Source organism: Thalia democratica, chromosome 2 (assembly GCF_965202585.1).
Source record: "Thalia democratica chromosome 2, ktThaDemo2.hap1.1, whole genome shotgun sequence".
NCBI classification, from domain to species: Eukaryota; Metazoa; Chordata; class Thaliacea; order Salpida; family Salpidae; genus Thalia; species Thalia democratica.
The window spans coordinates 64,646,670-64,674,469 of record NC_139166.1 but is presented as its reverse complement, the minus strand read 5'-3'; the positions used below and the strand labels follow the sequence as shown (position 1 = coordinate 64,674,469).

The following is a 27,800-nucleotide window of genomic DNA, read 5'->3' as shown; positions in this document are numbered from 1 at the left end:
GTAAGGTTAAAAAATATCTATTTTATAAGAAAATTGATTTTTTATTTCTTATTAAACGCGATTTTAGCCCTTTTAGCGCGAACACATAATTTTTCTAAACCAGCTTGTGTTTTTTTGTTTGAAACTAAATATTTTCAAAATTTGTATGTTAATTCAGAGTTTTAAATGTCCAGTGTACAGTGCAGCAAATCATTAGACCGGTTACAACACTGAAAAAACAAGCGAAGCCTTGAAAAATGTTATTAAGTTCAAGTAAAAATGTTGCATTGGTAGTAAGCAAAACTTCAATTTAATTTTATTAAATACAAATAAAAGTTGTAATTGTGAAACACAAAAATTTAATTGTACAATAAAATTACGATATTTTGTTTTATAAAAAATTATTTTAAAATCTTTAGAGTGCACAATCTAGAAGTTGTTAAGCTTGAAACAAGAAAAAATTATACAGATGTGTTTGAAAAATTATAGTTTAAAAAATAATGTATATTATTGTACTTATACTCAAAAATACTAAACTTTGCTGTCTTAAGAGATAATATACTCTATAACCCCAAAAAAAACTTCGCTACATAGCTATTGGATTTCTTAAGTTTTTCAAATCGAACATTTGTTGAATGGTATTGTAGAATATATATTAATTTAAGTCTTTGAAGTAGTAAATTAAAAGTTTACAACTAAAAGTAAAAATAGTTACCGATAAATGTTAGAGTTTCATAAATTGTAGTTGGTAAAATGTCATCAAATAAGTAATTTTTGAACTACAAAACATCTTTGAAGTTAATTTTTTTTTTTACAAATAAGGAATTGAATATTACTTACAGAGTTTTTTTTTCTGAATAACAGTTTTTTATAAATTCTAAGCCTACAGTGTAGAAGACTACTAAAGGAATAAAATCTTACGGTCAACATACCTATCAGCAAAATAATATTAAGTCTAGTAACAGGGTCTACTCAAATTTAATATAAATATTTTTGCAAGTTTTATTTACAGTAACTCAATTTTAATTTTTTTTATGTTTGTTTTAAATTAATCAAAGTCAAAGGACTTTTCTTTTACGAGTTTGTCATCCCTTTTGTAAAGTTATTAAAAAGCCATTTTATTTTCAAATGTACTCAAAAAGTTTAAAATTATTCAAATTGATCTCATTGTTGTTTATGACGTTTGTTGTCATAGACACAAAAACATGTTTGATGACAAATTATCATATTATTTAGTTTATCTTCAGTTTGTGGAATTAGTTTGTCTGTTCTTTGTTTGTTAATGTTTTGTCTTCAAAAATGGTTGTTATCAAGGAGGTTAGCTTTGAACATTATAAAGACATTCAATTTTTATGAAAGTTCTTAAATTAAATGGTTATACAAGCAATTTTAACTTTTAAAAATCTTTATTCATGAGAAATGAATTTCTAATTTATGTTATTTCTAAGTTGTAGTGTTAAATCTAAAGATTTATTTAAAGCTTATTTTATAAAAAGTACTTAGTAAATTAATTGAATCCTCATTTACCTAATGTAAGAAACAGTTTTGAAAAATTAAAGGAGAACTGAAGAAAAAGCATTGTCAAATTTTATTTTGCTGTGTTTTTTATTAGTACTTTTTTCATAAAAGTGCCCTTTTTACCTAATTCTAAGAGTAAGCTATTATAAGCTGTATCTAAAAATTTGATTCCAGTTGTAAAAGTTTTATAATAGAATCAAGCTTATACTAAGTAACTATTTCAATTGGCTTTAAAATTCAAATTGATTTTTTTGATATTTATTAAGATAAATAGAAATGTTGAAGCTTCCTTTATTTTATTAGAAAAAAATTCACAACAGCTTGTGATAATTTAAGTTATGAAGTTTTGGTTAAAAAAACCATCTAAACTAAAACCAAAAAACTTACGTTTTTTTGTTTAATAAAACATTTTTAATTCTTAGTGAATAAATTCTAGTTTTCTTTTTAAGTTGTTCCTTATAACTTAAAGTGTTTTAACTGTATAAATAACTTAATTGCTTAAAAATTATGATCAATTTGTGGAAAACAACATAAACTAGTCTATGATCATATTTATCTGCTTTAATCAGGGTGGCCACTCAATCTGGAACATGAAAATTTAGGCTAAAAAACTTGGAAAAACCTGTTTTTGAGAAAATTAAAATACTGGAATTTTGAACAAAAATCACCAAAAAACCCTAAACCTAGAACTTGAAACAATTTTTACATATTAAAAAATAAAATTTTAATTTGACACAAAAAAAATCTACCAAAATGATAAAATAAATTTTGCCATCATCAAAATTTAATTTTATTAACAATTACTTTTAAAGTAACTTTACAGTACCTTTTAAATGTTGATATACTACTTAACACAGTTTTCAATTAAATAAAACTGCAAACGATTACTTTCAAAAACAAGAAATTTCTCAAAAACCAGTGTTCACCCTATTTTATAAATTTTATTTAATTTATAAAAAATTGTAAGCTTAGACTTGTTTTTAAACTTAATCACAACTATCCCTAGACTTTATTTTTATTCTCAGGCTGACTCAGGATAGTTTTTTTTGAAATACATAGTATAGAATTTTTTAAACTCTCAGGACAGTTTTTTCCCAGATATAATAAATTTTTGTTTTGTTTGTTGTTATATAATTAATTTTAAATAAAACTTGATTTTAATTAATTATGAAAAGTTAAAAAATATATTTTAAAGATTTAAAATACTCATGATAACTCAGTACAGTTTTTGGTCACTCAGGACAGTTTTTTGACTCTAAGAGTGCACCCCTGTAAAATGAACAAAACTAAAAGTTGTAATAAGTTACTATCAAATTTTGTTCCAAAAATTAACTTTCAGCTAAAAAATACTAAAACTAAACATGAATCAACAGTTTTTTTTGAAACAGATCTTGTATTAACTTAAATTGTACAATGACCTTAGAACAAATATCTTAGTAGACAAAAATTTTGTTCTCACTGAAATTTATATAGTTATAGTTTGTTTATGGAACAAAAAAAGAAAACACTAAATGTTTGGTCCCAGGACCTCATTCACAAAAAAAAATTATTGAGTCACACCACTTGGATTTCTTTTAAAGTCTTCTCCAGAACAAAATAAACAGTTTGCAGTAACCATGAAAGCTAGTCTTTAGGGCATATAGGGTAAGGTCTTTTTTTACATAAATTGATATATGCTCTTATATGTAAACTTTCAGTATAAGCTACAAGTTAGTTTTTATAGTTTTTATGAAAAAATTCCTACACAAACATTTAAACCACAATTTTTTCATTGTAATTTTTCTAGGAAATTAAAAAAGTTAATTAAAAATGTACCTTTTTCCTTAATATTTTGCTAGAGATTCCACATTTTTAGAAAACAGTCCTTATATAGTTTAAAAGGTTTTGAATGTTAGAATTTTAAAAATATAAAAGATATTTTTTTTTATAAAAAAAAGTTAAAGTTTATATAATATTTCTTATAACAAAATCCTACTTCAAAAAAATTCTATTATAAATAATAAATAAACTTACTGTAAAGGATTTATTAAAAAATGACAGAAAATAGATTATTAATATAAAGGCAAAGAGGGGAGGAAGTCTAACATTAGTTGGTAGGCTAATTAAATCCAGTAGCCATACAATTTCTAAGTTCTTAAGAAATATGTAGGTCTCTTTATAAGTGAAATTGTTGAGGTGTTTGTTCAAAATAGAATACCACTGTGAAACTGTCTATGTTGTATAAACATCTTAACAGCTTCACGTAGGAAGAAACCAACATATATCTAAAGTATTTAAAAACTGGTCGGCTCCTGGATTTAATTAGCCTACCAACTAATCATGTGCAATTGCAGCATTATGAAATATAAAATTTAATGGTAGTTGTTTTTCAATTTTATGTAATGCGCATAACTTGTTTCACTTGATTTTTTAAATAAAAGTGTTTAGGCCTAAATTTTGCAAACAACAGTTTGTTTATAATTTTTTATTAAAATTTTGTAATTGTTGCCTAATAATTGTTAATCATTAACATTAATTGTTAATTTAAATCTTGTTTAGTTATTATTTGATGTATATTTATTATAACTGTTTTTGCCCACAATTTATTTTAATTTAGTTGCTAAAAATTGTAATTGAAAAGGGTTAGCTGAAATGTATTTTATATTGTACCTGAATAAATATTTTTTTAATGTCTTGTGTCTAAAATTAATTTATTAAGTTTATTAGAAACATATCTCTACCGTATTTCATTAAATATTTTGAAGTTCTATTTTCTAGTCCTATACTTTTTATTAGAACTTATCTTAAAAGATAAAATCAGTATTTATTTTGGCCATCATCAACAAAGTAAGATGTTTGCCATCGATAATAAACAATGAACTTCACCGCACAACCAACAGGACAAAACCGGTTGTAGGTTGTCTTGGATGCTGTTGTTGTTGGTCGTGCTGTAAAGTTCATTGTGTATATATGTGAAAAGATAAAGTAATGTATTTGTCATGTCTCTTTTACTCAGATTATTTTATATAAAATATATCAATCTTAAGTCCGAATTTTAGACTCAGTAGATATCCTTTGATTTAAATTGTATTTTTTATATCTTTAGACTGTTTACAATATGATAATTGCACAATTACCTTTTCTTTTTGCATGTATTTTTTTATATAGGGTAGTTAATTGTTAACTTTCAGGTGGATTATACTGGGACATAGAAAGGTATGCAAAATCATTGGTTAATAAGAATTAGTTAGGATATACTTTTAGTTTCTAAATTGTCCTGTTTTTATTTTGTGGCCAGAAAATCTACTTAACACAAGTGAAGTTCTAAATAGTCTATAAAAATATGTTTTTTATTGTTTGTCATTTATATTTTGATTTATATTAACAATACTAATTATTAACTTTTTGTTTTCATTTAGAAATTGTATGAATACCTCACATAATTAATGTATAAAGATTTAGTATGTACAATCAGACATACTAAACTGTTGCTAATATACTTATAAAATTACATTTTAAAACAGTTTTAAGGCCATAGGGGGGGGTCCACTTTGTTTTTTACAACTTGATCTTATTTTTTAGAACTTAATTTGAGCTATCAGACACTTTTAACCGCTTAAAAAAACTTAAAGTAACTTTTGAGATATAAGCGATCAAAGAAAGAGCGTTCAATACGTTCCTTATGGAAGGCGAAAACTAAAAATGCAAAAAAAGACTATTTCACTAAAAATCTATCTCCTCCTTCATTTTTTGAGTAATCTTTCTCAAATTTTCACAGAATGTGTATCATTAAACTTTAAAGAGATCTATTGTAAGAATTTTTTTATTTTTGAGTAAAAAAAAAATTATTGTCAAAAAACTACCCTTTTTTTTAGTTTTTTGTGGATAAAATTTTTATTTTTCAAAATTTCAAAAATTCCAACAGTACGACTCTTCAAAATATTAAAAGGAACATTTCCTGAAAATTTGAAGTCTCTAGGTCAAAAAATGAAGGAGGAGATAGGTTTTTAGTGAATTTTAAAATTTCCGAGAAAATTGACCCCAAAAAATTTGCGGTCCATACGTTTATATTGGAAAATTTTTACAAAAAGTTAAATATCTCAAAAGTTAAATGATATTTTTGAATTCTATAAAAACTGGCTTATAGTTTGTACTTTAAGCTTTCATATAAAAGCCAAAGTTAATTTTAGTAAAAAAAAAATGTTGGACCCCCCCCTATGGCCTTAACATTTTTGAAATTTCAACTTAAAACAACTTTACAGCTGTAGCTTATTTAAAATATTTTCTCCTTTCCCAAATAGTTTGTGGCAGATTTGTTTGAGCAGTACGACAAAATGAGTGCAAGGTCCAAGTTCAAGCCGGATGATGACTTTCCTGACCTGACCAAGCACAACAACCACATGGCCACAGCTTTGACCAAGCCCATCTACGCCAAGCTGAGGGACAAGACCACCAAGAACGGCTTCACTTTTGACCAGGCCATCCAGACCGGAGTTGACAATCCTGGTTTGTTGTTGCAATTTGTGTGAAATTTTTCAGTTTTCAAAGTTTAAATGTAATGCAAAAACACAAAACAAGTTTTATTGTAAATCATTTTTATTAATTTTCAATTCGATAAGTATTTTTTCAAACAGTTGCTACTTATATGGTTTAAATTTTCTTTGAAAGAATTGTTATTTTAAAGGTTAAATTTGTTTCATGTTTTTAAAATCAAAACTGGTTTATAACTTAACTAATTTCAGCTTCATCTTAAGTATGTTGTAATACTAAAAGCGTTTCTTGTTTAAGTATATTAAAATTACCTTTCTGCTGTCTCAGTAAACTATTCAATTTATAAGTTTAAATGTTGTTTTAAAAAAAATATTTTACTATTCACCTTCGTAAGAAACTTTTTAAAGTTGAAACTTTATTTTTTATGTAAACATTGAAAATAATTTGGGCTTTACAAGCATGTTTATGTGTCATATTATATGTTCTAAATACTTTTGTTTCTAGCTTAAAGTGATGGTAATTATGAGATACATCGTGCATAAAGTTAAATTCTTCTGCTAATAACTTATAAAAAATTAAATTCATTAAGTTTTAAAGATATCTTCATTATAAACTAAGGTTGTTTGTGGATGATAATACAACCTGATTAAGAGGCAACTGTTGAATTAGTTAGTACCACATTTAGTAATACTCATTAATGTACAGTACATATATAAATAATTAACTTAACTTAAGCTTAGCATAGCAGCTTTATTATGATATTTAACTTTACAATTACAGGTCATCCCTTCATTATGACTGTAGGATGCGTAGCTGGTGACGAGGAATCTTACACTGATTTTGCTGACCTTTTTGACCCTGTCATTGAGGCGAGGCACAAAGGTTACAAGAAAACCGACAAGCACAAGACAGACATGGATCCTGAAAATCTCAAGGTTGTTTGCTTTTTATTTCTCTTCTTTAACAATATATTATGCTGTTTGTGTTATATATTTGTCTGTGCCTTACTTAACTAGATTTTTTTGAATATAAATATATATTGTTTGGCTCAAAAGTAGAGTTTAATCAAAGCTATATACAGGTTGCTAAAAATATCAGTAAAATATCTTATTAAGTAAATTAAATTGTTTTTAAAATTTTAAAACAACAGTTAAAATTTTTGTGGTTTGGGACTTGTTAGAACAATATTGATGTTTTATAACCATCCAATTTAAAAAAATCCTTTTTTAAATCCTTACAAAACCTCTAGGGCGGATACAACATGGACCCGAAGTACGTTTTGTCATCTCGCGTCAGGACCGGAAGAAGCATCAGAGGGTTGTGTCTGCCCCCTCACTGCAGCAGGGCCGAAAGGAGGAAAATCGAAAAAATTGTCACCGACGGTTGGTTTTAAAGCTTTGTTGATTTCAGTTGATATTTTGACAATTATTTTTTATATAATACTTGTTTTTAAGTCTATGCTTAACATTATGTTTACGAAAGCAAAATAACCAAGTTACAACTTGGAAATGAACTTAAATTTTTATGAATTGTTTTTTATGCATTAGTTTTTGTGAAGTGTACATATATATATATATATATATATATATATATATATATCAAGCGCGTTTAGATAATTTCAAAAAGTTGTTTATTTTAATTTTCGTAAACTGTAAATGGCAATCAGTAAAATAAGCAGACAGTGAATGATTACATATTTGTTTGAGTTAGCCTACAGTTTTTAGTTAATTTAGCTGCAGTTTATTATTGAAGAATGAGCTCTTTGTACAATTAAGCTTTATATTTTAATTTTATGTAAGTAATTTTAAAATAATAATCATCAACAACGTCAGCTTTGAACAAACTGGACGGAGACTTGAAAGGTAAGTACTACCCGCTCATAAGCATGACCGAAGCCCAGCAGGAGAAATTGATTGAGGAGCACTTTTTGTTCGACAAACCGGTTTCACCTCTACTACTTGCCAGCGGCATGGCTAGAGACTGGCCCGACGCAAGAGGAATATGGTTTGTCGATAAGACAGCTTTTTGTTTTGTATTTAGCCAAGTGTTAAGTCAGCTAAGTTTTTTCTTGCATATAAAAAGTATTTCGAAGACAAAACCGGTTGTTCTCAAAGTAGTTTTTTATAAATAGCAGAAAGCAAAAAATATTATTTTAAATTTTGTTATAGGCATGAGTATTGCAATTAGTTTATTTAGTACTAAATATTATCATGAGACAAGTTCTGGATCATCTAATTAGTCTTAGTGTTTCGAACCATGTTTCTTTAAAAAGGTATATAAAATATGACCTAAACAAAACTTTTGATTTTAAAACAATGTTTATAACAGGCACAATGACAAGAAGAACTTCTTAGTATGGGTGAATGAAGAAGATCATATTAGAATTATTTCCATGCAGAAAGGTGGAAATATCAATGAGGTTTTCAAGAGGTGGTGCAAAGGTATTGGTGAGGTTTGTTCAAACTAGCGTTTTTAATTCGTGTCATAAAATATTAAAAACCTTTTAGTTCCAAACAAACATTTAGTTATGAATCAAAGTACTTTTTTCTTAAGCTTTCAGCTAGAATTATTGTTTTTGTCTGCCAGTTAAATTTTGAGTTAAGCAGCAACTACAAAACTTATATCAAAGCCATCTTAACAAAACCAAGTATTTGCAAAAAAATTCAAATAAAAGCAGTACTGTTAACCAGTATTAAACTACTAAAATTTCAAACATTTTTATAGTTCTTTCCACCCATTCCAGGTTGAGAAACACATCCAGGAAGCGGGTCACGAGTTCATGTGGAACGAACACTTGGGTTTCATACTGACCTGCCCCAGCAACCTCGGCACCGGCGTCAGGGCGGGAGTCCACGTCAGGCTGCCGCTGCTGTCCAAGCACAAGCTGTTCGAAGAAATACTCAAAAAGTGCAGGCTGCAGAAAAGGGGAACCGGTCAGTTTTTTTGTTGTTGTTGTTGTTGTATATAGCTATTTGAAAGTGCTGTTATAAATTATTTCAGAATTTGTAAAAACTTTTTTTAAAGTTCCAGTTTTAAGTACATGGTTGCCTTGTTTACCTTAAAACCTGGAATCTGACAGTTTAGACAAAAAAAAACCTTGAATTTGAGAAATTTTGAAAAAAAAACCTGGAATTTTAAAAAAATTTTACAAGTTAAGTAGAAAAATTTTGATTTGATACAAAAAATCTACTATATAGATTTTTATATTATAAAACACATTTGAAGTAGCTTTACGATATCTTTTCAAAGTCGTTATACTTAATACAGTTTTTTCCTTAAGTTTAGTTTTAAACTAATTTTAGACCCTAAAACGTGTAATTTTAAAAACCTGAAGAAAATTTTTCAAAAACGTTTGGCAACCTTGTATTTGAAAATACTTTGTTACAGCTACTATATAGATTACAGCATTTCAGTGTTTGTAAAAACTATATTTTTTCAAGTCCCAATTTTAATAACTTAATAAGCCAGTATAATTTTGTTGTCTACTATGTAGCAATACGTAGATCCATTAATTGTGTGTTACTTTTGCACGTATGACACTAACCATAACTCTAACCCTTAAAGTATAACCCTAAACCTTAGTTCTACATATCATAGTCTTTATCAAAAAACCAAATAACAAAATAAACTAAAATCCAAGTTCCTTACCTATAAATAGGTTCTTATTATAAAACTTGAAAGTATTTTGTAAACAATATTTCTTGATCCTTACTTCCCAAAGCTCACTTCCCTTTTTAACTTGAACTAACGAAAATATGCAAAAGTGATTGATGTTAAAAAAAGTAGCTGGTCCTTGTAGCTCTTAAATACTTTTGAAGAAGTGACGTTTCAACTCCTTACATAACATAGAAAGTTATCGTTGTATTAAAGCTAATATAATGTTTATATACAAATTAAAGTAGTAAAATATATCAGTCAAAACAAAACTTTTCGTCAAGCTAACGATATCTCAACTTTTATTAAAGGTTGTAATGATATTTCAACTCTAAATAGAATTCGTAATCACGTTTATACTCCTAACTTGTAATGAAATTTCAACTCATATCAAAAATTATAATGACATTTCAACATTTGTAAACTTATAATGACATATCGACTATTTACAAAATTTGTAACAAAGTTCAAACTCTCAATAAGAACTTGTAATGACGTTTCAACAGGCGGGGTCGACACCGCTTCCACCGACGGAACTTTCGACATTAGCAACGACGACAGATTAGGATTCAGCGAGGTCGAGTTGGTTCAGATGGTCGTGAACGGAGTGCAGTTCCTGGTGGAGTGCGAGAAAAAACTCGAGCAGAAGGAAACCATCGACTCCATGGTGGCCAATCTGCAGCAGCTATAAACTAAATTGCGTTCAATAAATTATTTGTTACATTTAAAATGTTGTGCTTCTTTTATGATACTATAATCTCGAGTGTGCGTTTGAGCTTATTCGTAAGATTCTTAAAGGTAGAGCGTTAGTTGTTAAGGTGATCATTTAAATTAGTGCGTTTGTTTTAAAGTTTTTGACAACAGATTAGGTAGTACAGTAGCTAAGATAGTGAAAAAAACATTAATTGAAAAGGTTCTTTTTTGTGAGTTTAAAACAGTCTGATTCAACAGATAACAATTCAATAGATTATAAGAAGTGCGATTAGTTTTAAAGTAAGGTTTGGTATTTAAAAAAATATCCCATCTGTAACGGGTCTAAACTGCACGAGGGCACAAAATTGCACGAAAACGATTTTGTACATGAGTAAAAAAAGAGAAGAATAATTTAAAAAGAAAAAAAAGCTACCGACCGAAGGTTAGGGGTAACAGTGATAGTAAGAAAACTAGATTTAAAAAAATTGAAACTGTGAAAAATTGTCAGCTCGTGCCAAAATGACCCTCTGTGCATTTTTCACGCGTGTGAAAATTTGACAGCTACCCATCTAATCAGCAATGAATTTTAGTTACGGCAGACAGTTTATATAAAGCCGAGAATATAGAATAAACATCTACTAAGAAATTTACTCACTCCTTAAGTTACAAGTAGATATGTAATTAAAGGTATTTTAAACTGATAATACCTTTCTTTACTGTAAAGTTAATAAGTCTAAATTTAATTACGGATTAAGTGCCATAAAACTATAATACTTAGCTAAATTTATCTACTTCATATAATATCCAAATAGTATTTTAAAGTATAACTGTTTAAAATATAGATTTAATCGTTTCCTAACAAAAGATCCTAGTGAAACAAGTTCACTGGAATATAAATAAAAACAAATTATATAAAATGTGCTGTGTATTTTACTTTACTTAGTTTAGACTTAAAAATTACAAATACTATATAGTTTTATAACAGTCGGATTTAACTTTAACCATTCTACTTATTATTAACTATTAAGCTGTAAAATCTAGAAATTATTATTATTTTAATGAAAACATGTATACACCTACTTTATTCTATGCTTCTATTCTTACATTACATTATTTATTTTTTACACAAACCAGTTGAAGTGTGTTGATTCGTTAACACATAGAAACATATGTTAGTACAATAAGGGAAGATTACTGTATAATTTGTTTTTATTTTAAAATGTATCAAGTGTTTGAGCCTAGAAATAATTTGCTTAACTCTTTTTATAACTATTTTTGAGTATTACTCGTTCCAACTGCTAAACTATACTTGTAGGACCTACAAGTATAGAATTATGAAATAGTTTTTTTGAAGTTTAAGGTATTTCCTATTCACTTTAAAGCGGTGGTCGTCAAGCTAATCAAATTCTGTGTACACTAAGCTGCAAAAATAAAATCTATGTACTCCAAGATCTAATTTTAATAAGCGCCGCTAGTGGTGAGACTACGTAAACACTTTTGATATTGCATTTCTCCTTGAAAGTCATAACTCAGTTTGTATTTACATGCAAACTATTTAACAACTGAAGCTTAAACTTTTTATTTGATCCTCTTTTTAATTGACCTCTTTATTTGTTTTACCTTATTTTCACAATGCTTTTTTAGTTATATGGCTTTTTCTTACATACTTATTAATTGAACACTTCTCCGCAACTACTACAAAATCCCCAGTTCAGTATTCTTGAAATACTTTATTAAGTATTAATTACGTACTTATTTTAACTCTATGTATTTTATCTCAAAATTTCTTTCACCTTGACGACCACTGCTTTAACGGATAAACCGTGGATGTATACTTCAGCATAAACGGTAATATCAAACAAATGTTGACTATTCCAGGTTTTAAAAGAATTAACAGAGTAATTTTGTTTTTTTAGCGAATAGGTGATACTTTGAAATGCTTCTACTAATTTAAGTCCTGTAGGATTATTGAGTAAAAAGAAATATAAAATGCACATAAGTTTTGAATAAAGTAGTTTAAACTTTATAACTTAAAACTAGTGATCTATCAGATCGAAAAAATAGGATATGAGTTAATCCAAAATTAGTAAATGTCAAACTACGCTTCTGCATGTTTTTTTTTAGTTTGTGTATTACTAATTGTTTTGTTAAAGATGATAAAAATAATATATATTTTTAATTTATTAACTTTCAATTAAATTAAGTTTTATAGAATATTAATTTTACAACATATACCATGTCGATTTAAAGAAAATTGATGTCAAAACTTATTTTTATCTGTCCTAATTTACAGTTTAGCTTAGTTTTAGATTAGAATTAAACAGAAATTATCTTGAATACATATTTAATATAACTGATTATAGTCAAACAATAATTTCAAATCTCCGCATATAAAACATTTTTGTACGTGAAGCTTGTATAAAAGTTATAACATCTTTCATGCTGTTTAATTTCATATAATTTATTGAACACAAAAAAAATAATTAAGCAAGGAATAAATTAACGAAAAAGAACACTTAAAAGTAAAGTTTACACGACTTTGCGGCAAATGGGACACTCGGCGAACTTTCTGACCAGCTTTTCCACGCACTTCGAGCACAGCACGTGACCGCAGACCAGGTTGGCGCGAAACTGGCCGACAAAGTTCTTGCAGTAGTCGCACTTGGCGCCGTTCCTGTCGTTTCTCGCCATCAAGCTGTCGACCTGCTCGTCGGTCAGCTCTCGGGCGCCGCTTAGCGGTTGAAAGTTTCCGGTTCTTTTCAACTCCCACGCCGTGTCCATTATCTCGTAGAGAATGTCGCCCCTCAGTTTTTTCAGTTCCGCTTCGGTGGGCTTGATGATGTTACGGTTCTGTTCCAGCGTTCTCTTGTACTTCCGGACTTTTCCCTCGTCGGACAGCAAGTACTTGTTTATGACGTCATAGACCCTGACCCGGTCGTCGAACTCGAACTGGTCGCGAACCATTTTGTTGACCATTTCCATCTGGTCCCAGTCCAGCCCGATGCTCTCTGCGTGTTTTCTGAAGTTGGTGTAGCGGTCCAGAAATTCGGAAAATGTGAATGGCATTGTGATTTTTCTTGTGTGATATTTAAAAACTGAAAAAAAAAAATTATTGACATAATTAGAAAAAAATAATAATATAAGGCATGCTTCAATGCAACATAAACTTATTTTCTGTTAACTTTTAAGATGTTTACGCTGTGAAAAGGTCTTGTAATATTACTAAAGGTTTTTTTATATTCATGAATAAAGTTTAACATTTTAGTTGATATCAAATTAAACTTAGGCTTGCAAAAATACTTTATATTTAGTAGACAGGGATTTTTAAAATTTGCTTTTTGGAACAATGCATAAAAACTGTTTATTTTTTGATGAAATAAGGACGAAACCGGTCGTAGGATTGTCTCGGATGCTGTTGTTGTTGATCTTGCGGTAAAGTTCATTGTTTATTGTTTATTTGATGAAATAAAAAATACATAGTAAGTTCTTTTTTAAAAATCATATTTGGTATTTTTAAAAGCTGTTGACATTTTATATACTAATAAAGACTAAGAAAATGTATTTCTTTTATAACATACATAAATAATTGACTCTCTTAATTCTTCTTCAGTGATTTATTATTCTTTGCTTTTGTAAATGCTCACTTCTAGTGTATAAGACAATGCTTTTGACTAGTGTTTTGCTTAATTTCAGAATATTTTAAGCAAAATAATTTACCTTAAAATATATATCAGTTCTCAAATATAAATATTGTGTTTGTTGTTTACAAATAACTATAAAATAGTTTTCTGTTTTATAATGTTTCTAAACTTGAATAATATTTAATAAAGCAATTCAAAACAACAGATAGGCTTAGAGTTGTATTTGTATTATTAAACTTTAATATTCTACACATAAAAAAGAAGTTTATTAATTTTTTAAATGAAATTAACCAAATATTAAAATGTTTATTACTTTGTAAAACAAACTTATTTATATTAAAATGAAAAAAAACACTAAAAGATTACTGTTTAAAAATATTTGTACAGTAATTAAAGCAACATTAATTTAAAACATTATGTAGCAGAAAGTTAATTCTGAACGATACAGATTATCATAGCTAATCAAAAACTAGTACAACTGTTTAATTTTGTTTAACCTTAATGGTCTAAATTGTTTCTATAATAATTCTGTTACTTTTCAACATTTTGCATCTTTTATTTATAAGTTTTACTAAAAAGTTGCTATTTAATGGTACCATAATATATATAACATTGAAATACGTGCATTAAAGTATTGTTGGTGTTTACACAAGCTTAAAACTATAAATAAAAAAAGTCGTAACATTTAAGTAAATCTGTTAATGATACTTGGTCTAAAAAGTTTACAAATAATTTTGAAAATACAGTTTTAACCACGATTAAACCATAACTTAATACGACTTGAATGTACTTTAAATATTTGTGAACGTATTTCAAAAGTATTAAAGATTCATAAAGCTTCAAATTGTAACATTAAATTGAGACATAAAACATATTTGAGGAACTGCAAGATTAAATTTATAAAAGCTACTTATACAGTAAACATCTTTGCATAGAAAAAAGTCTAAAAGATATTATTTTTTTTATACCTAGTATTAAACACTAAAAACTGTACTAAACTTTAGCTAATGTCAGAGACTCAAAACTTTTCTTAAAGTTTTTTAGTTTCTCATCACTTAATTAATACATCGTAACAAACTTACAATTATTCAAGTATACTAGCAAAAATGCTTAACTAAGAATGTTAAAGTCATTAATAACACTCTATACTCAATAAAATTTGTATCATTGATTTGCTTTTCAAACAGTTGACATACATAATACAGGAATTGCTTTAAAAGGTTTTGATGACTCTTTCGTTTATACTTTTAAAACTTTTATAATTGCATGTTATTAAATACTTTGACTTTCTAATAAAAAACAGTTTGGAAATCCTTAAACTTCTTATAAGTATTTTGAATTTGTAGTGAAACTTAACACATTGTAAATTATAGACATTTTTAGTTTAAATTACACATACTTATTTAAAGTATGATTAACTAAAACAACTTTAAAATAAAGTAAACTTAACTTTACATTACAAAATTAGGTTTTCAACTATTTTAAAGTTTTGCATTATCTTAATACACTGGTTCTTAACAACTTTTAAAAGGTTTTTAAATTAATTATTCTTAACGTTTATGATACAAAATATTGTAAAAGTTTTGTTTATAAATTGATTAAAAAAAAAACACTAAAAAAAAAGTTTAACAAAACAAATAGTGTTTCTTATTATAACTTAAATAATTATAATTGCATTATATAGATTGTAAATGTAATACTTATCTTCTATTACAAAGTTAATTGAATTCAAAGTTAGTAACCAAAGTTAGTTATTTGTTTAATTAAATTAATAGCTAAAACAAAATAGTATGTAATACACAATTTAAATGTTCAAAGTCAGAGTGTAGTTAAGCATTAGTTATATTTTTGTTTGAATTAATCCGGATCCTAACTTGTCGATTACCAGTTTTAAGTTAAACCATATGAATTACTTTATTCAAAGGTTTTTAAAATGTCTATATTGATTTTTACACTTATGATCCTACAACTAAAACTATTATAAGATCTTTTAAATTCTTTTACTTTTTTAAAAACTTAACACGCAAATAATCAGCTTTAAGATTTTAGTTGAGATCTCTACTTTTATCTAAGCTGAAATTTACTTTAGTAAGTTTAGCTGTTTTTTAAGGATAATTGTATTAAGTTATTTGAATAAATTTAGTATAAACGTAACTTAAGAAAGAAGCATAAGTTTATATTAGTTCAATTAAAGAGTTTTAACGTTGAAGTGTTTTTAGTTCATATTACAAAATATATCTTAATGTTATTTATTTTTTGAAAGCTAACTTCACAAAGCCGGTAAGTAAAACTATATTTATCTACTAAATTTACACTGCAGTACTTTACATACTTTTAAATAATTTTAAGTTTGTTGTTTGACTAGCTGAATGTACACAGGTATGACAGAAATACTCTTATAATTACTATAGTATAAATATTTTTATATTTATTTGGTTATAAAAGTAAAGTATATCGTTATATGTTAGTATGAAACTAAATTCAACTTAGTTTTTACAGTCCTCAACTAGACTGCAAAAAATGTTAAAACTATTTCGTTCGGCATTATTTCAAATCTAATTAATTGATAGTTGTGTACTATTTATTCTATGTTTTTTACTGTTAGAGTTTTATTGTTAAGGAAAAAAAAGATTATTAATATTGTTAGAACTAATAAACTTTTTATAACTATAACACAACAACTCAAATTCTGACAGTTCAAGTTCTTACAAGGAATTTTAAGGAGCCATATCGCAAAAAGGAAATTGAAACTCAAAAACTAAAAATAGTAATCTGAAGATCTAATTAAAAAAAGATAATGATGAAAAAAAATAGTTTTTAAAAGTTATGAATTTTAAAAAATTTCCATACTTAAGTAAGTTTTAGCCATATTTGAAAAAAATACTATAGGTTAAACTAATAGGATCATAAATTTATAAAATGCTTAGGAAAAAAAAATTCAAATAGGAAAATTAAAAAATTTTTAGAAAAAACTCACAATAACTAAGGAATTAAGTCTTTTAAAGATAACATTTGAAATGACAAGATAATTTTGGCCAAATAGTATGTTTTTAATGGCACTGTATTCTTAGCTTAATACACGTTGCTTTAAATACTTTAGAGCCAACACATCACTACCAGCTAAATACCTCTAGACTTTCAGATCTAGTTACAACTTATAAAAAAAAACTTTTGTCTAAAAAGTATAAGCTGTTAGGTAAACCAAGCGTTTCTATAAACGTTAAGAACATGATTTTTACTAGGATTGAGGTTAAATTTTCTTTCTTTTAAACAATAAATTAGATTGGCTAGATATTATTGTGAGTCTAAGAAGAGTTTTATGTTGCTGCAAAAATTCATATCTGAAACTTGAAAGTATTGAAAATAAGTCCTTCCTTGAGGCATTTCACTAAATACAGGTAAATATTCCAAAAATGTTTTATATTTTACTACGTTTCGAGTTTTTCCATCAAGAAAATTTCTAAACCAACTAACTAGACTATTATAAAATTTTTACTGAGTAGTTTTTTATGAATTTAATTGTGAGACAGAATCGAAACGACTATTTTAAGTAGAATCTAAAGTCTTAAAAAAATATTGTCTCTGATTGGTATTAAGAAAAGTATATTGTCTTTTTGTTACATGTGTAGAACGTTTTTATATATATCATAATTTATCAGTTCTCTATTACAGCATAAAATGATTTTTTTACCAACAAAAATTCACTAAATAAGTATGTACATTTATTAAAAGTCTATTACTTTCACTATACACCAGAACGAAAAAAATTAGTGAAAAGTTCAAAAAAAAGTTTGTTTGTTTATTAAAAATTCATTACCTTTAGTTATTAAAACTAAATTTAGCTAAAGTTTATTTGTCTAACAAAAATCATCTCAAAGTGTAGTTTTATCAGCCTTAGTAGTTTAATAACAATTTAATATTGTTTTTAAGTTTTAGTAACTTCAAAGAGTTATAACCAGCTAGGAAAATCGAAGCAGTAAAACACCTTTATTATTTATCATAAAAAAAAACAACCATTAGTAGAAGGGGAATAATTTATTTTGCATTATACAGTCAATAAAGCTGAACACAGTAGAACAAGGAATTTTTATTTTTATTGTATAGAAATAATAAAAATGTAAAAAAAATATAAGCAGCCGTTTACTTGTTTAATGGAAAACAAAAGGCATTAAAAGAAATTGAGAAAAAACTGCATCGCTTTTTCTGATCTTTTTATTTTTTTAAAGTAAAAGAAATATGCATATAACAAAATTTATGATGTAAACGTTATTTGAGATTGTCTTGAAAATATATAATAGAAAAAACGACTTACATTATTTGTTTGAGAGGAAAATAAAGCTAAATTGTTACATATCTTATTATGATATTCTAGTTTTTTCAAAACAAATCTCATAAAAGCTACAGCATTTTTGAACTACTATTAATTTCATTATTAGTTGTAAAATATCATAGTACAGTTAAAAATATTATGAATAAAAGTAAGTATAACAGAAAAAATATAAACAACATTGGAACAAAATTTCTAATGCTATTTTTTGTTGTTAAATCAAAATATTGCTAATAAATAAAGCATGTAACTGTGCTTTAATAAATATAAAATAAATAGAAAAACCCATATTTAACACAATTTTTTTTCGTAAAGTCATTTAAGTTTGATAAAGCAATAATTTTCTTATATAAAATCTGTATAAAAAAGTTATAAAGCGAAAATAAAAAGAACTTTTCGCTTTAAGAATTTCCTACCAAAAGTCAGAAGAAAAAAAAAGTTATAAAGAAAAAAACAAAATTATTTTGAAGAGAGCAGAAAAAATGCACACTTTGAAAATGTGATGCCATCATACAGTGAAAAATTGTTTTGACAACACGATATTGTAGCATTGTGACATCACACACTATGACGTCACATTACATGATGGCGCAGTACTTCTTCAACTCCCTGTTGTATTCTTCGTCGATGCCCTCAACATCGACCATGTTCTTGCCTTGTACTTGGGGCATGTACTCCTTGATGTTAACGTCTCTCCGCTTGTAGAACAACATGTAAGGTAACGTGTTACCCTTGTCCATATCATCTATTGGTACCTGATTGAAAATAATGTATGTTATTATCGTTAATCATAAAACCCTAATAACAATTTTAATTCTTTTTCAGGGTCTTAAAAGGTTGTTTATTATATAACAATCATATTTTAATAAGAAGAAAAGAAGAACACAAGCAAATATATCTTATAAAATGAAAGTTATAAATTTTGTTGTAACATTAGCGCTAATGGATGCAAATGTTTCAACAAAATCAAGCACTAGATAGCGTGTAACATAAAAAGTAACGAACCTCTTTTGTGCAAGAGTCGTTGAAGTGGTACCATTTGTCGTCAAAATGGTTCTTTGCGTAGGCGATGTAGTGGCCCTGACCCAAAGACCCCGAGTGACACTGAAACAAACAATTAGTTTTAACATTAATTATGATAAAGGTATGCTAAACGTTTCAATATAGTTTTAAGTAAAAAGTACTGATGAAAAAATATTTAATAGCAGTTTTATCGTGATAGGCTATTGAGCCCTGATTCAGAAGTTTCAAGAAAACAATATTTTATTTTATACTATTTTTTTACAGTTAATATCATTTACCGTCGCCGCGAACAGGTCGTATATCGGTGGAGATTCCTGCTGAGTGTACGACGGTTGCCTCCTCCTAGCCGGTCCCTGATTGGACGAAACATTATTTGCTTCGTTATCATTGGCTGATGAACTGCTTGCTTCGTTGTGATTGGGCGAGAGAAGGTTTTGTTTGACCTGATTGGTTGATGAGTTGTTTTCTTCGTTGGCTGTTTTGTCGCCTTCCTCGAGATGCAATTGTTTCAATTGATCTTTGAGATAGACTTCAAATTAATTTATATATGAATTAGTTTTTGTTTTTTCTATAAAACTAATTTATACTTCAGAGTTTCATAATGTGTAAGAATTTAATTTTTAATAAAATATAACAATTGCAAAAACTAACCATTTAATTCTTTAGTGTCATTATCAACTTTTGATTTAGGTAAATCCCCATTAGGCAGATCCCCTTGATCTCTGCCAGGCTGGTCCCCTTGTGCTCCATCCGGTAGATCTCCTTGGGCCTGACCCCCGTGTGGACCTTCTGCTTGATCTTCTTCTTCTAACTCTCCTAGTTCTTCATCTTCTGGGATCGGAGCCGTTGAGTTTTCTGATTTGTTTTTTAAAGCTTTACTTAAAAAGTTGTTAGTTAATGAAGTTTAAAGAGATTCAAATAGTAAGTTTATGCTAAAAATTTTACAAATACTACTGCTTAAACCTAAACAGTTAAAACATTTTATACATAAAACAAAAAAAGTTGTTGTTAAAAACTAATGTTTTATAATAAAAAAAACATTTAAATAAAAACAAACCAGAATACTGGGACATGTACTTGGTTGGGTCGAATCCGGTTTTAGGAAAATGAACTTTTTTCGCCGATTTGATCCAATGTCCATTGACATTCTTGAACCTCTTGAAGTGAATCAACTGTAGAAAAAAAGTTGTTGCTTAACAGCAAACTTGATGGAAACCAAAACAATATGTTAGTTGGTACTTACGGTTTAAGCTGTAGATTTTCAACCAGTATACGTAACAACACAATCAAAGTATAAAAGTAGTTTGAAGCAGAACCAAATATAAAAAAATTGAAAATTAAAGTTTTTTAAGCTTTTGAAAATAGTAGGAACGAAAAATTGTATTGCATATTTCTGTTATTATGTAAGATAACCTTACGAAATTTAAAATGCTGTATTAAAATTTCAAGAACAAACTGTTTTAAAATAAAAAAAAACATTTAAACGGAATATAAATTGTAATATTCCATACAAAAGACACCAACCAGCACTGGTGGAAGCCTCCAAATATCCAGTTTCTTCTCGCACTGCTGCAATTGCTTGCACTTGCTGCATTTGTACAGTTCATCCAGTTTTTCCTTGTTGCAGAACGCCTTCATGCACGATTGCAGATCCATCTCCAAAGGTAGCTTGCTGTCTGCTGTTTGTATAGAGGTATTAGAAAAAAATGTGCATACTCAAGAAGAAGCACAGTCCTAAGTAATGCATAATTAAGCGGAAGATTAATTTACTGTGTTTTATAAAAGTGCACAGTGTTGTTGTGAAAAGTTTCATTAATATCATTTTTTCAAATGCAATATATTTTATTTAGAGTGGGAAATTTTTTTTGGGAAACTCTAGTAAAAAGTTAAATATCAATATTTTAGAACTATTTTTTTATTTAGTCTTTATTTTATTTAATATAAAACCAATCTCACCTGCGTTGGTCAACGTGGACGGATCGTCCAGTACTTCCTGTTGAATAAATATTAAGATAAAAATAAAAAAACTAAAGTTGTCTTATTTGAGATATAAAAAAAAACACAAATAAAAATTAACACTTTCATATTTTGGTTACGCATCAGGTGCTAAAATCTGTTCATTAAATTTTAAAAATATACATGCTTAAAATTACATACACCGCTTAATATTAAAACATTAAGAAGATTTTTTGTTTGTATTACCACTTCAAATACTATGATATCATTAGACTAAGTTAAAAAACGAACAAACCTCAAAATTTCAAAAAAAAAGTTAAACTTATTTTAAAACAGCTGCTCAACTAAAACAGGAAAACATACTTACTATGACATCACACAAACCTTCTCAGAGTATTAAACTAAATTCAAATACTTTACATGTCTAAAAAACTTTAAGTAAGAAAACACATTTATTGTATTATGACGTCACACCCACCCTCTCAGCGTTGTTCAGGTATCTGAGGTGCAAGGCGGTGGGATCCCAGTCGACTGACAAGTACATGGTGGGCTGCAGCCACTTTTCGTCCGTGCAATTAATCGTGCACCCGTGACACATTTCCGTCCACGGACACTTCAGTGTTCTGTTGAAATAAACGTATAAATAATTGCTGAGTTTGCTTTATTACAAAATTATTATACAAATGACTATGTAACATTTGAAAATGATACAAATTGTATGAAAGAAACATTATACATATATTTCCGTCTAATGACATTCCAGTATTCTGCTAGCAATAAAAATATAAACAATTACTTACTTTACTTTATTACAAAATTATTTCATAAATGACTATGTAACATTTGAAAATGATACAACTTGTATGAAAAAAACATTATACATATATTTCCGTCTAATGATATTTCAGTGTTCTGCAAGCAATGATATGGTGATGTTAATAATATACTTAACTACTTTAACATACCTAAGAGAACTACTATACTAGTATTAAGATATATAGTATTTAGATAGAAACAAAAAAAAAGTCACAATGAATAATTGACATATCTAAGGACATTTTGAGAGTTAAAAAATCATAACATTATTACTGTTATATAATATAAACAAAAATATTATATTTGTAGCTTTTTTATAAATGTATAGTCGATAGTGCTCGAAAAAAATTGTAGCTAAACACCTAGTAATATAAAAAACGCAGTTTTTTTTTGAAATTTAAAAAATTGAGTTACTTAGACTAATCATCAGAAAAACTTTAATATATTCAAAACTTCAGGCTATTAAATATTGTAGAAGACAAAATACACACATATATATATATATATATATATATATATATATATATATATATATATGTATAGATATGCCTGTCGCATTAAAGAGATAGTATTATTTTTATAAAGTTAACATTCAGAAAAACAATATACTTACCTGCCGCAGTATCTTCCATCAGGTCTGACGCACTTCAGTGTGAATGGGTATTTGGATCCCATCGATTCGTCGCTGTAAAATAAAAACAACATCAAATTGGTATGTATACACTTAAATAAATTTATAATAATCTGATTAGCTTAATAAAATTACTATCAATTTAAAAGTGAACGGGTGGAAGTTGAAGATCCCATCGAAATTGGCGCGGTGGTTTAAAAGTTTGTTTAAAAATATACTTGAAAAGTAACAACTGAAAAAAAAGCATTTAAGCAAAAATAACGTTATTTAAAAATGGTATGAAAAACAGTTCAAATGTGCAGTTTAAACTTCAATAAATAAGCAGCATTAGCCGTGCGATGATGAAAATATATTTGTTTGTTTAGCTTTTCAAAAGTATTGTAAATATAAATTAACATGCGTTGAATATTTAATGTTTCAGGCTAAATGAGTAGTTTGATTGGTTTTATATATTAAATAATAAGAGCTAGAATACTTGTATAGATCATTCAAAGTTTCAGAATTTTTTTAATGTTAAACTTTAATTTTTCTTTTTACATTACATTTTAGTTTTGAAAATAGGGATTTTAAAAACTTTTAAATCTTTATTTGTAAAAATCAACTGTACAATTGATGTTTTTATTAAAAGTATGTTAGTCAGACATCTTTGCGTAGTTATTGGTACTTTAACATTTTACATCATAAAAGGTATAAAGTACAAAAAGTAACTTAAATGTAAAACAAAATAAAATTCTAAAACTTTGAAAAGGTTACAGGTGTTTGCTTATCAGCGAAAATTATCATTGCAGATTGTTTGCAAATTAGGAGAAAATAAGGCATTAGGAAAGATAAAGTTACAAATACCAACTTTTCACATCATCAATCAATTGTTAATATACTGTAACAGTGCTAATTCAAAAAATATTTTATCTATCTTTTGTGTGTTTTTGTTGGTTAATTACTTAGATTTTAAACAAAATTTAGATACTTCTATATAAGCTTATTTTGTCTATTATTATTTTGATAAATGATTTATTTTCATATATTCTTGGAAAACATAGTGAATACAATGACTGCTTTTATTTAAAGCTTGAAAGTATAGCTGTAAACAAAATGCTTTAAATATAAAAACAATGTTAACCGCATACGATTAAATTTAATACTAAAGATAAAACTGATATTCATCAATTTTTTTTAAGAACTTGACAACAAAACAAATTTTGATATACTACAAATGAGAAAATTACTTTTTTACTCAATAAAAACATCAGACAATAAACAATACGCATATATATGCGTGGCATCAATGATAATTTATGGATTTTAATGTCGCAACTTTCATATCGATTTTATTCGAACTTTCACCCAATTTCTACATAAGTTTCCACATCAGTGTCCCACTTTTCCTGTGACCTACTTTTTTTTGTAGAAAATAACTAAAATTAGCCATGTATTCCGAAAAACTTGGAAGTTTTTCGTCTGAATTTTGCATTTATGTAAACGTAATTTGCATTAAATAAGTAAAAACTGGAAAAGTTTCAACATGTTGCAAATTAAATTATGATCTATTTATCTCAAAGTATTATGAGACCTGATACAAAATCCATTGATTTTTTTTTCAGTATCCATGTAATTCACGAATATTTTTCTCTCTACAGAAGTTTTTAATTACTGCTGAAAAAAAATCAATGGCTCAACTATAACATTTAGAAATCTTTAGAAGTAATTATAACCTTGAGATATTATAGTAATTGAAAATTATTGATGAGTAATTTATAATAATTTTTTTTCTCCTCATAATTAGTCGCACAGTTTTCACAAGGTAGTATAATATTCATTTTTTATTTTTGAAATGTGGGCATAAATAGATTGTTTATGTTTTTTATGAATCAGTTTTTCATTGCAATAATTTTCCAATGCTAAGTTTTACAATTAAATTACCACAAGGAAAAATAACTTAGTAGTCAAAGCATAATTATTACTGTACATTGTACAGTACAAAGTTATTAAATATTTTAAAGTTGTAAACCAACACTGTACCTACCACAAAAAAAACATGTTTTGATTTTCGAAAATAAGTACAACAAACCAATCACAAAACTGCTAAATACCTTAAAAAAAAAATGATCAAAGTTTAAAATTACCATTATATGGAAGATAAATAATAAATTGCTTCAAAAATAATTACAAGCAACTGAACAACCAACCAATCAGCGGCGTGGTTGCCCTGTTGCCTGGCAACCTGCTGTTGCGGGGTTAGCAGCCTGCCCACCAGACCCCAAACTCTCTCGTACAACTGCCTGCCCGTGACGCTCCCGTCGCCCACGTGAGGAATCACCAGGGGAATCCCGAAAATCGAGAGCCTTTCTTTTTGGTGGGAGAGGAAGTAGACGTCGTTGTGATGCTGTGGAATTAAAAAATAAAAAAAGTAAGAAACTAAGAAAATACTTTTATATATAAATCAAAATTGTTTATAAAATAATATTTGATTGTTTGATTTAGTAATTAAAACTTAAAAGAAGCAAAAAACTATGACAGAAGTTTCATAACAACTAAAACAAGTTTCCTTTTTTTAATAATGAACATAAAATTATCAAATATACTATTATTAAAATAGCTTGTATATATTTTAAGTTTGTTGCAAATATTATTTTAAAAATATATTAGAGTTATTATACAAACTTAAAATAAATTTATCTAGCAAATATTAAAAATAAAGTAGTTTTTCTTATCTTTTTCAACTAATACAAAATAAGTATTTAAAGATAATTTGATAGTTTTCGTAACTCAATATAAAGGCAGATAAAACAGGCTCAATATAAAAAAGTTTTAAATAATTTATTTTAGATAAATACTAAGATAAGGTGATTTTATGATATTTTAGAAAATTAACTTAATCTTGAAATTACTTAATTATTAATAAACAAAAACAAACAGTTTTCCTGTGAATTGCAATCGTGTTATATAAATATATATATAAATAATATGTGAATATATAAATAAGTTTGTAAATAAGTTATTTTAGATAAATACTTAGATAAGGTGATTTTATGATATTTTAGAAAATTAAAAACCAAATCTTGAAATTACTTTATTATTAACAAACAAAAACAAACAGTTTTCCTGTGAATAGCAATCGTGTATTTCTTGCCGCTAATTTTTGCTGTCAATTGAGGTGGTATGCTCTTTTGCGGTCTGAAAAACAATTCAAATTATGATAAATCAAATTTTATTAAAAAAAACTAGTATTATCAACCTTGGATACTGGTTTTACGATAATCTGTTCATCTATGTAACGTGTAATTTATGTAAAAAATAAAAATAATTATTAGTGTATCTTAATTAGGAAAACATAAAGAACTGACAACTTATTAAAATAATTATGTTTGAAACTTGAGAAAATCTTAATTCTATACGTAAACAACAAAACTATTTTGAGATTAAGTTTATTTTTAAACCAAGTTTTGAAAGTTTTCAAGAACAATAATTTGAGATTAAATTTATTTTTAAACCAAGTTTTGAAAGTTTTCAAGAACAATAATAAAACTTCTTAAACAAACCCCTGATCTTGCACAACGTTGTTCGATTGTGACGTCATCACCTGCTTGTCCACGTCATCGTCACTGGACGACGTCATGATGGCCTCGTCACTGTACGACGTGCTGATAGTCGAATCACTCTTGCTGTTTGTGACGTCGTTGTTAGTTATTACGTCACAATGCTGGTAGGCATAGACCTTTTTCATCATCAGCGTTCTGAACTTCACACCGTCCGACAGTTCGCCCTGAAAGAAAATTAGAAAATTTGTAAAAAATAAAGTGGAAAGTTTTATAAGTTTATTATAAAGCAATTTCAAAGAGCTTTTTTGTTTTTTGTTTGGCGACTAGGCAATAACAAGTCTTCGCAGACTGCAAAATTTTGAGGCTTTAAAAGAAACTGTATAAGCAAAATTCTTAGCAAAAAAAAATTAAAAAACTTAGTTTACGGTTTTACTTAAACAATATTTATCTCTTTTCAAAATAATCATTCAACAGTTTCAAATGCTACGTAAAAAATGGTTCATAAAAAAATTAATTTCAAGCTATACTTCATTGTTCTTTTTTATATCTAATGATATCTAAAATGTAACTCTTCTTTAGAAATATAAATATTTAATCAAGTTTTAATTGACATGTAAGTTAGATTTTCTTTAAATAGTAAATGCACATGATAGTACCGATTTTATTTGTTTTGATGTGTTTATTTTTATGTTTTGTTTCGTTTAATTCAAAGTGACAGTATGTGCAAAATCATAATATATTTTACACTCTGTGATTCTAATTTATTAAGTTTTAATTTACTAATTTATTGTTTTGATTAAAAAACGTACACATTACTAAATTACTTCAAGAGTAAGTTATAAACAAATATACTATTTAAACTTAAAACAATTTACGAATATTAATGGTTTATTTCAGTTATATAAACAATTGTAATATTTTTTTTTTGGGAAAACTTTCTGAAATATATTTAACTTAGTTAACCACATGTATATAAAGTAACCATTTATTACACAAAAACTTCTTTTTTGTTGTTTGTAATGTTTAATTACTTTATCAAAATCTTAATATTATTTTACTTCCTTTATAGACATAAAAAATATCAGTTAGATATTTATGCACAAGTGTTTTATAACTGGCAAATGATAGTACAATAAATATAATTATACAATAAAACCTTATCATTAGAAGTTGTATAAAAAATAAAGGAATTTGAATTGAACTTTAACTGACACTACTTAGTTGAGGAAGTCATGAGCATACTTGTGATCACTGAATTGAACCACATATTTTTGTAACAAAAAACAATTTGTTTTTCTCACGAGAATAATTAAGTTAAAACTTAGAAATCAGTCTAAATTTGGTTTTTCTAAGCGTGATGTTTTACGGATTTATTTTTAAAACAAAACTATTTCTATATACAGAAGACACATTGCTGTAAATAATATACTAGAAATATTAATTGAATTTAACTTTTGTTTTGAACCACTTGTAACTAAATCAATAACTTTTAAATCGACTATTGAAAATTAAAACCAAACTGAATTTAAAAAACTAGGGAACGATACAAAATT

The 27,800-nt window shown here is 27.1% G+C and overlaps 2 protein-coding genes across 6 annotated transcripts in view; one reads left to right on the top strand and one right to left on the bottom strand.

Annotated features, from left to right (window-relative positions):
* The first annotated feature begins 732 nt into the window (after positions 1-732).
* Positions 733-10,312, top strand: LOC145828857 (creatine kinase, testis isozyme-like). The gene is made up of 8 exons (XM_082936604.1): positions 733-746; positions 5,822-5,982; positions 6,748-6,902; positions 7,217-7,349; positions 7,800-7,971; positions 8,296-8,419; positions 8,711-8,900; positions 10,128-10,312. The coding sequence occupies exons 1-8, from the start codon at positions 733-735 to the stop codon at positions 10,310-10,312; spliced, it is 1,134 nt and encodes a 377-aa protein (XP_082792730.1).
* An 8,261-nt stretch (positions 10,313-18,573) lies between these two features.
* Positions 18,574-27,800, bottom strand: part of LOC145830208 (ubiquitin carboxyl-terminal hydrolase 32-like) — a 47,256-nt gene continuing 38,029 nt past the window's right edge. For 4 of the 5 annotated variants that reach the window (XM_082938127.1, XM_082938126.1, XM_082938129.1 and 1 more), the window contains 12 exons: positions 26,248-26,471; positions 25,804-25,882; positions 24,895-25,091; positions 22,691-22,762; positions 21,740-21,884; positions 21,262-21,298; positions 20,830-20,984; positions 20,363-20,477; positions 19,957-20,160; positions 19,584-19,822; positions 19,288-19,386; positions 18,574-19,037 (listed from right to left, as the gene is read on the bottom strand). In XM_082938127.1, the coding sequence (XP_082794253.1) occupies positions 18,861-19,037; positions 19,288-19,386; positions 19,584-19,822; positions 19,957-20,160; positions 20,363-20,477; positions 20,830-20,984; positions 21,262-21,298; positions 21,740-21,884; positions 22,691-22,762; positions 24,895-25,091; positions 25,804-25,882; positions 26,248-26,471 (1,743 nt within the window). In that variant the 3' untranslated portion in view covers positions 18,574-18,860. The remainder of the gene's footprint in view (positions 19,038-19,287; positions 19,387-19,583; positions 19,823-19,956; positions 20,161-20,362; positions 20,478-20,829; positions 20,985-21,261; positions 21,299-21,739; positions 21,885-22,690; positions 22,763-24,894; positions 25,092-25,803; positions 25,883-26,247; positions 26,472-27,800) is intronic. The other variant, XM_082938128.1, reaches the window with a different exon arrangement.